General features: G+C 33.4%; 1 protein-coding gene across 1 annotated transcript; it reads left to right on the top strand.

The window, feature by feature from the left end:
• The first annotated feature begins 2,491 nt into the window (after positions 1-2,491).
• Positions 2,492-6,449, top strand: LOC120136238 (protein BRASSINOSTEROID INSENSITIVE 1-like). The gene has a single exon (XM_039152338.1). It carries the CDS (start codon positions 2,685-2,687, stop codon positions 6,228-6,230), a length of 3,546 nt encoding a protein of 1,181 aa, XP_039008269.1. The 5' UTR covers positions 2,492-2,684; the 3' UTR covers positions 6,231-6,449.
• Positions 6,450-9,812: the final 3,363 nt, after the last annotated feature.

Genomic DNA, 9,812 nt, shown 5'->3' with positions numbered 1-9,812 from the left:
ATATCCACCCTTTGGTTGCTTTCGAGTCTCGGCCTCAATTTCAAAGTCATCTGCTCCACCAACAATTTTCCAACCCATTGACTCCATTTTTCCTTCATATATCAGTTTACGCAAATCAAATTATTTTGTTACATACACTTTTCAATATACAAATATAGATAACTACTCTTGTGGTAAAACGGTTTTCTTCAAAAGAATTTGAATGGCCACACCAAAATGTGTCGGCACATTTATACAACCTATAATATCATTTTCTACCTATAATATTTAATAAAAGTATCGACATTTATATTTTTCCTTGAATATCTATTTCTACATGCAATCGATCCCAAATGCTTCCTTACTCCAAAACCCCAAACAACACATAAAAAACCCTATCGCGATTACTGTAATAATAAAAAATTAGGGTTTCGACAACATACTTTTCGATTCGACTGCAGCAACAAACAAACAAACTTCGCTTTAGAAACGCCTTCTGAAATGCAGCAACAATTACTCTTCGATTTCAAAAACTTGTCCGTTCTATCTTTTTTCAGAGGATATTTAGCTATGGCCTTTATATTTTCATCGGATATGTTATTTATATTTAATCGATACAAATACAAAAGTGTCGATACTTTTATGTCAGGTGTCGATACTTTCGAAAGGATAATTACCTATTTCTTTGAAAGTGTCGATAATTTATTACACGTACTTACGAAAGTATCGACACTTTCAATATATCCGGTATCATTTTACCGGTTTTATCATTTTGATACCGGTTTTATCATATTTTTACCTGTTATATCGTTGTCGATCGATATATTTTTTTTAAAGTATCGACACATTATAGGCGCTATAACTGCTTCTCTTTTAAATTCACAAAGTGTCGATCCTTATATAACGTATCGACACTTTTAAATTTACCGGTTTTATCATTTTGTTACCGGTTTTATCATATTTTTACCTGGTATATCGTTTTGGATCGATATATTTTTTAAAAGTATCGACACTTTTTAGGATTTAAAACTGCTTTTAAAGTTATGTAATTTATGTTTCAATTTATTTAATAGTGTTTCATATTTTCCACCTACAATATTAATTTAATAATTTAATTTACACAAAATTTTATTTGATTGTTTTGATATTTTATAAAATATTATTTAGAATTTAAATTTAACAATATTAACTAAATATAATAATAAATATGTTTTCAACAGTGAAATAAGTATGAACACTTTTATAAAAATGATATATACTTTTTTGAAAGTTATGTAATTTATGTTTCAATTTTTTTAATAGTGTTTCATGTTTTCCACCTACAATATTAATTTAATAATTTCATTTAATCAAAAAATTATTTGATTGTTTTGATATTTTATAAAATATTATTTAGATTTTAAATTTAACAATATTAACTAAAGATAATAATAAATATATTTTCACAGTGAAATAAGTATGGACACTTTTATAAAAAGGATAGATAATTTACAATATAACAGGTAAAAATATGACAAAACCAGATTCATTATGACAAAACCGGTAAAATTTACTTGATATGTTAAAAGTATGGACACTTTTATAAAAAGGATAGATACTTACCGATAACCAAAGTTTACCGGTTACCAAATTTTTTAATAGTTTTTCATATTTTCTACCTAAAACATTATTAGTTGTCAACATAATAGGTACCGCTAAACCGAATTTATTAAATACATTTTAATGTATCCGGTAATGCTGTATATTAGCCGTATATTAACCCGCCTTTCCTGAGACATTCCCCCTAAGTTCAAGCTCAATCCAAACTTGTACTCTAAAACTCTGACTCGATATGTTCTTAATTTTTATACAAAAAACCTGACTCAATAGGCTCGGTTGGTAAGATAAAAAAATCGTCTGGTTCGGGTCTCGTGCATATCTTTAAATAAATGAGAATATCGTTCTCTTTAGAGATCATGAGTTCGAGCAACTGCGTCTATACGATTCATATACGTTCATTTTTAATTGACTAAGAAAATTATTAACAAATATTATCTTATAATAAAAAATAATTATTTTAAATTTAAGTTATTTAAAAATATAATTAATCTAGATATTATATTAAAATAATTATATAATTTTATTTAAACTTTTATACATTATAACGAAAATTTATTAATTACATAATTATGCTTTAAATAAAAAAATAATAATATTTTAATATTTAATTAATAAAATGTACATCTTTTATACTAAGTAAAGCCCGGTCTGAGTTATAAGTTAAAGGATTAAAGAGTGGTCCCATCCCCCTTATCTCGTGCACTTAGTCACCCATCTAGAGAGACAAACATAATATTTTTAATCATTATTTTAATTCATAATTAACAACTTTATTGGTAGATTAAGTGAAGCTTTTTTTCGAGTTAATTAAATAGTTAAAGTTATTAAAGAATTCAACTTGTTGAAGAAAGAGAGTATCACATGGCATGTGAGCAACATCACATACCCCTTCTTAACCATGCTTTGACTCTCGCTGTCTATTTCTTCCTTTCAAAAACCCAAAACCGAAGAAAAATCCATAATTTGGCTCATCTCTCTCAAAAAACCAGAGCTCAAAGCTTCATTTGTTGTCTCTCTAATGGAGGTGCTCAAACCCTAAACACCTTCTTCATCTTCTCTTTCTTAATCTCTTACTTGTATGAAAAACCTCAAATTTCCCACAAAAAATGAGACTTTTCTTTGGTTTTTGGACTTGCTTTTTCATCGCCACCTTTCTTATATATGTTGAAGCTGCTGGCGATTCCCAGTTACTACTCAAGTTTAAAGCCAGTTTGCCTAACCCATCTCTCCTTCAAAGCTGGGTTCCTAACACGGACCCTTGTAGTTTCAGTGGCGTCACTTGCCGAGACTCACGAGTTTCATCGATTCAACTCATTTCTATCCCCTTGAGCACTGATTTTCACTTTGTTGCCGCTTACCTTTTAGTACTTGAAAACTTGGAATCCCTGTCTTTATTCAAAGCCAACATCTCCGGCAACATTTCTTTCCCTTCTGGATCCAAGTGCAGCTCGTCGTTGAACGCCTTGGATCTATCTGACAACGCCTTGTCCGGTCCCCTTTCAGCTGTTTCCAGCTTGGGTTCTTGCTCGAACTTGAAGCTTCTTAATTTATCAAGCAATAGCCTCGGATTTTCCGGTGATGAATCCAGCAGGGGTTTGCAGCTGAGTTTGCGAGCTCTTGATCTTTCTTTCAACAAGATTTCCGGTGATAACGTGGTTCCTTGGATCCTCCAAGGTGGGTGCGGCGAGTTAGAGCTCTTGGCTTTGAAAGGAAACAAGATTGATGGTGAAGTAAACGTATCGAACTGCAAGAATTTGCAGGTTTTGGATCTTTCAGCGAACAATTTTTCGGCTGATTTTCCTTCATTCGGAGACTGCTCCGCCTTGGAACATATTGATATCTCCGGCAACAAGTTCTCCGGCGATATAGCTCGTGCGATTTCTTCATGTGTGAACATTAATTTCTTGAATCTATCGAGCAATCAGTTTTCCGGTCAGATTCCAGCTTTGCCAACTTCTAATTTGCAGTATCTGTATTTAGCTGAAAATAATTTCCAAGGGGAGATTCCTTTGTATCTCACTCAAGCTTGTTCAAATCTCGTTGAGCTTGATCTCTCTTATAATAATTTCTCTGGGTTGATTCCTAGTAGCTTTGGTTTTTGCAGTTCTTTGGAATCATTCGATGTGTCTAGCAATAATTTCACTGGTAAAATACCCATTGAAATATTCCAGAATATGAGTTCATTGAAGGAGCTTGGTTTAGCTTTTAATTATTTCTATGGTCCACTGCCTGAATCTTTTTCCACTCTTTCAAACCTGGAGGTTTTGGATCTCAGTTCAAACAACTTTTCAGGGTCAATTCCTGTTTCTTTATGTGAGAATCCCGGAAACAGGTTACAGATTCTGTATTTGCAGAACAATATGTTGTCCAGGTCGATTCCGGCCAGTCTCAGTAACTGTTCTCAGCTCGTCTCGCTTCATTTGAGTGTCAATTATCTCACAGGTACCATTCCTTCGAGCTTGGGTCGTCTCTCGAAGCTTAAGGATTTGAAGCTTTGGTTGAACCAGCTCCATGGAGAAATCCCTCAAGAGCTAAGCAACATCCAGACACTTGAGACTTTGATTCTCGACTTCAATGAGCTGACCGGACCGATACCTTCTGGCTTAAGCAACTGTACCAGGTTGGATTGGATTTCTTTGTCGAACAACCGATTGACTGGCGAGATTCCGTCTTGGCTCGGCGAGCTTTCAAGCCTTGCGATTCTCAAGCTTAGCAATAACTCTTTCTATGGAAGAATCCCACCAGAGCTTGGGGATTGTAAAAGCTTGATATGGTTGGATCTTAATTCCAATAACTTGAATGGGACTGTCCCTAACGTGCTGTTTAAACAATCAGGTAAAATTGCTGTCAATTTCATTGCGGGGAAAAGGTATATGTATATCAAGAATGATGGAAGCGCAGAGTGCCATGGATCTGGAAATTTACTCGAATTTGCCGGAATTCGTTCGGAACAGTTGGATAAAATTTCAACAAGGAACCCCTGCAACTTCACAAGAGTCTATGGCGGCCACACTCAGCCTACATTCAACAACAATGGCTCTATGATTTTCCTTGATCTTTCATACAATTCGCTGTCCGGGACGATTCCAAAGGAGATTGGCTCGATGTTATATCTGTTTATCTTGAATTTGGGCCACAATAATCTATCTGGAGCCATCCCTCAAGAGATTGGCAACTTAAAGGGTCTTGGCATTCTTGATCTTTCATACAACCGGCTCGAGGGGTTGATTCCGCAATCGGTGACTGGCATTTCAATGCTTAGTGAGATTGATCTGTCAAACAACCGTCTATCCGGTATGATTCCTGATGCAAATCAGCTCGAAACATTTCCAGCTAATAGTTTCATGAACAATTCAGATCTCTGTGGTGTACCTCTTCCACCCTGCGGAAGTCCATCAGTTAGTTCAAATTCCGAGCATCAAAAGTCCAACCGCAGGCAGGCTTCTCTAGCAGGGAGTGTGGCAATGGGGTTGTTGTTTTCTCTATTCTGCATCTTTGGTTTGATCATGGTTATTGTCGAAACGAAGAAACGAAGGAAGAAAGATTCTGCTCTCGACGTTTATATCGACGGTCTTTCCCATTCTGGGACTGCAAATAATACTAACTGGAAGCTAACTAGTGCTCGAGAAGCATTGAGCATAAACCTTGCGACATTCGAGAAGCCCCTACGGCGGCTAACCTTTGCCGATCTGCTTGAAGCCACTAATGGCTTCCATAACGACAGCCTCGTCGGTTCTGGAGGCTTTGGTGATGTATACAAGGCACAGCTGAAGGACGGGAGTGTTGTTGCGATCAAGAAACTAATACATATTAGTGGCCAAGGTGACAGAGAATTCACGGCAGAAATGGAAACCATCGGGAAGATCAAGCACCGGAACCTTGTCCCACTCTTGGGCTATTGTAAAGTCGGCGAAGAACGACTTCTAGTTTACGAGTATATGAGGTATGGAAGCTTAGAAGATGTTTTACATAATCAAAAGAAGACCGGGATCAAACTGCAATGGGCGGCAAGGAGAAAGATCGCCATTGGAGCTGCAAGAGGACTTGCATTTCTTCACCATAATTGCATCCCGCATATAATTCATAGAGATATGAAATCGAGCAATGTCCTACTGGATGAGAATTTGGAGGCAAGGGTCTCGGATTTCGGGATGGCAAGGCTTATGAGTGCAATGGATACGCATTTGAGTGTCAGTACATTAGCCGGTACTCCTGGCTATGTTCCCCCTGAATATTACAATAGCTTCCGATGTTCCACGAAAGGCGATGTTTATAGCTACGGTGTAGTGTTGCTCGAGTTGCTAACAGGGAAAAGGCCTACGGATTCTGCTGATTTCGGCGATAACAATCTCGTAGGGTGGGTGAAACAGCATGCCAAACTCCGAATAGCAGACGTCTTTGATCCGGAGATCATAAAAGAGGACCCGAGCCTTGAGTTCGAGCTTTTACAACACTTAAAAATAGCCTGTGATTGCTTGGACGATCGACCGTTGAGACGACCAACCATGATTCAAGTCATGGCGATGTTCAAGGAAATACAAGCAGGATCTGGACTGGACTCGCAATCGACGATTGGCACCGAAGACGGCTGTTTTAGTTCCATGGACATGGTAGATATGACCATTAAAGAAGTCCCCGAAGGTAAGGAGTAGGCAATAGGATTGTTGAACCAAATTTTCACATGAAAATTCTTTGAAGATCTGAAGCAATTGGGTATTTGATCCAATCAGCTCCCACAAAATGCCGCATCCCTACCATTTGATGTATGTATACATAAAACAAGCTGTTTTTACCTTGTCATAAAATGTGTAAATATACAGTTCCCAGTTGTTTTGCTGTTTCATTCCCCATATGTTTTCTTATGAAAAAAAAAATCCTCCGGTTCTCTCGATCGACGATAAAGAAATATCGAATTGTTTCGAAAATTTACGAGACGGATATTCGATCGACAAAATAGAAATATCGGACTATTTCGAGACTTTACGAGTCGGATATGAGTGATGGTGACCAAGTGAAGGACAAAAGTGTATGTATTTGTGTGTATAGCTGTGAAGGGAAAGGGTAAGGGGTCAATTCAGATGTTGTTCATTTCAGTTTTAAGTGCTGTGGGGTTCTTTTTTTTTCATCTTTGCAATTTGACTATTTTGCTTCCAAATTTCTGCAATGTGGTCCTCTTGACTCTGCCATTTTTGTTTATTTCATGTTTGCTCCCTTATTTTCTAGTTTCGGAATTTAAAGTAAAAGGATGATTGTCTCAATGTAGTGCATCATTAATTTTACAATTAAATGGTATTTTAGTCCTTTAAATTGCATCTTATTATGACTTTAATGTACGAAGAATTTTTTAATTCAGTTTTGCCCATTAACTCTTTTCATCGTAATGCATTTTATTTTAGCCCAATTTTTGGTTAAAAAAAATTCACGTGACACTCTAGGAACGCATCATCTAGTACATAATATATACTAAATTTTTGAAAAAAAAGAAGTTTATTTTTTTCTTTTTAGCAAATTTGATAATTTTTATTTTTAATGTTCTTTATGAATTTTCTTGAAAATTTTTAAATTTAGTGTGTATATATATATTATGTGTGATGTGGTGCATTACTAGAATGACATGTAAACTTTTTGTAACCAAAAAGAAGGGCTGAAATAATGTACAAAGCGAATGACAAATTCAAGAGTCGATAAATTCTCCAAATATCAAAATAATGTGTATCAATTAACCTTTAATTTGACATTATAATGTGTATCATCGATTTTTTTATTAATACAAAATAATATGTTTAAAGATAATTCTCAACTATATGACATTGAATGTTTATACCTTCGATATTCCTGATGCTCGAATATGAGATCTCGAAAAATAACAATAATTCATTTATTACCGAGGTCGCTTGGTTCGTACACGTGTATCATTAATTTTACTTGTTTTAGTGTAAAATTAAATAAACTCTATACATTTTCATAACTTTTTTAATAATTAAGACCAACACTCACGAAATCGTAAGTATATATTCAATTTTTTTTGTTTAAAAAGTATATTTTTAAAATTTAAAGTAATATATAGTTTAATTATTATAATTATATGTATAATTAAGTATTAAAAATTTAGCATAAAAAGTTTTTATTTACGAGGGGTAATAAAATTTCGTTTAACCTTATATAATGTGTGACAAATTTCAATATAGTTCAACGAGTCTCGAGGTGACCAAATTCCAAGATTTTGCCCCATTTTACAAATATAAAATTATTTAATATTTTTTCTTTTCATGCACTGCATGTGCTTGTACCCCTATAAATGAATTTTAGGCATTTAGTATATATTCATACTTGTACGAATATACATCAATTTTAAAATAAAATTATTTAGTATTTTTTAACCGAAAAAAAATAAAATTCATAATATAATATTTAATAATTAAAAATATTAACGTTTATCGAAACTTGAAAGGGTAAACTTCTAATTTTCTTAATTATTGGATTGACTGCTCTGATAAAACTATAAAATTAAAAAGATAAAAGTCTAAATATTGATAATTACAAACAAATCATTTTTCTATTAATTGAAAAGGTTAGATTAATACTAAAATTTAATAAATTCATCGAATTGAACACGATATTTGTTTTTAAAGAAAAATAAGTAAAAATATTTTTTAAAGAAAAATAGTAAAAATAAGGAGAAAAATGAGGACGAACAAACAATTTCTTTTTTAAAAAATTCCCCATTTTTTTAAAAAAATAAAAGAGTCCGTTAGATTATTTTAATATTAAGCATTCAATTAAGTTATCAATCTGCGGAATGTACGGCTGCGATGTCCCCATACGGAAATAAATAGTTATTTATTTTCTTATGATAATGTTTCCCATTAAACAAGTACTCTTCAAAGTGGGGAAGATGGAAACAAAATGCAGATATAATATATGCGTTTGTTCAGTCATTTGACAGTTTGGCAATTTTTAATTAATCTTTTTTAATTTTATAGATTCTAATTAATTAAAATTTATAAAATACACGTTTCACTAAAAAAATTAATACATTTTCAATATTTTATAAATAATAAAATTTAAATAAATAATTAAATATTAGATTTTATCTTTAAAAACCTCTCCTTTTCTCCTATAAAAAATGGGTTTAATTTAATGTCATAAAATGTATTTATATAAAAAAATATTTTTATTATTACAATAATAATTCAACTCAAGTTTGCTGGAATTGCAAATTGCTTGAAATCCGAGTTCAACTTTGGCCTACCAGACAACAGCTGGCTCTTGAATAAATATAAATTTTGTCGTGATTATTAATTAAACGAATATTTAATGAATTAATTATATGTTTTATTACAACCTAAACATAGAGTATCGCAACTAAACGAATAATTTTTGAAGGTTTAACCGGATAAGTGCCGGGCAGCAGACAAAGTTCGGGCAATGTGTTGGGGGCAAGTGGGGCAGAAATAAATAAAATAAACTTTTTTATTTTATTTTTCTCTCACAGCTAATGGGAAGTCGGTGAGGTTGGGGTGGGATCTGATCTACCCACGTGCGCTTACAGAATGTGGTCCCCACGCGACCCCGTGGCAACTTGGGATAAGGGCAAATTTATTATTTTAGGATTGTTTATGATGAATGGACATATACCTTTAAGTATAATTATACATATACTCCTCGTATTTATTTTATAACTTATATTTAAATTCATAATTATTTCTTTCAACAACATTATCTTTAAAATTTGGATATTCAAATCTATATTACCTCATTCGAAATGCATTGTTCTTATGAATGCATCCAATATTTGTCAGTATTTACTAGCGCATATAATAACATGGGTTAATTAACAAATAAAACTTAGGCAAACTCCTCAAAATAAGGAATTGAACGTGCGTATCACGTGGTAAGGATTTGAATGGAGTTGGGATAACGAGGAAGTGGCGAGGACTGAAGTCTCTTCTTTTCATGATCTAGTCTTTATTAATGATTTCACATAATTAATTCCATTTAAAAATTTGTAATCACTTAGAACTGATTAAAATTAAAAGCTTTCACAAGTTAATCAAAACCATGAGGACTTACTTGAATAAAATATTAATTCTAGGTCACGTTAACCTAAGTAAACGATTTGTCTATACCTCATAGGCGTATCGAGGAATACAATGATTCACAGGAGGAACCAAATCGCAAACAAAAGCAGTATGAGCTTCTTGCATTGAACCCAAAAACTTCAGTTTATAGAA

This window comes from Hibiscus syriacus, unplaced genomic scaffold (assembly GCF_006381635.1).
Source record: "Hibiscus syriacus cultivar Baekdansim isolate YM2019G1 unplaced genomic scaffold, ASM638163v2 tig00110621_pilon, whole genome shotgun sequence".
In the NCBI taxonomy this organism is placed as follows: Eukaryota; Viridiplantae; Streptophyta; class Magnoliopsida; order Malvales; family Malvaceae; genus Hibiscus; species Hibiscus syriacus.
The sequence above is the reverse complement of the archived record's forward strand: the minus strand, read 5'-3'. Positions and strand labels throughout refer to the sequence as shown.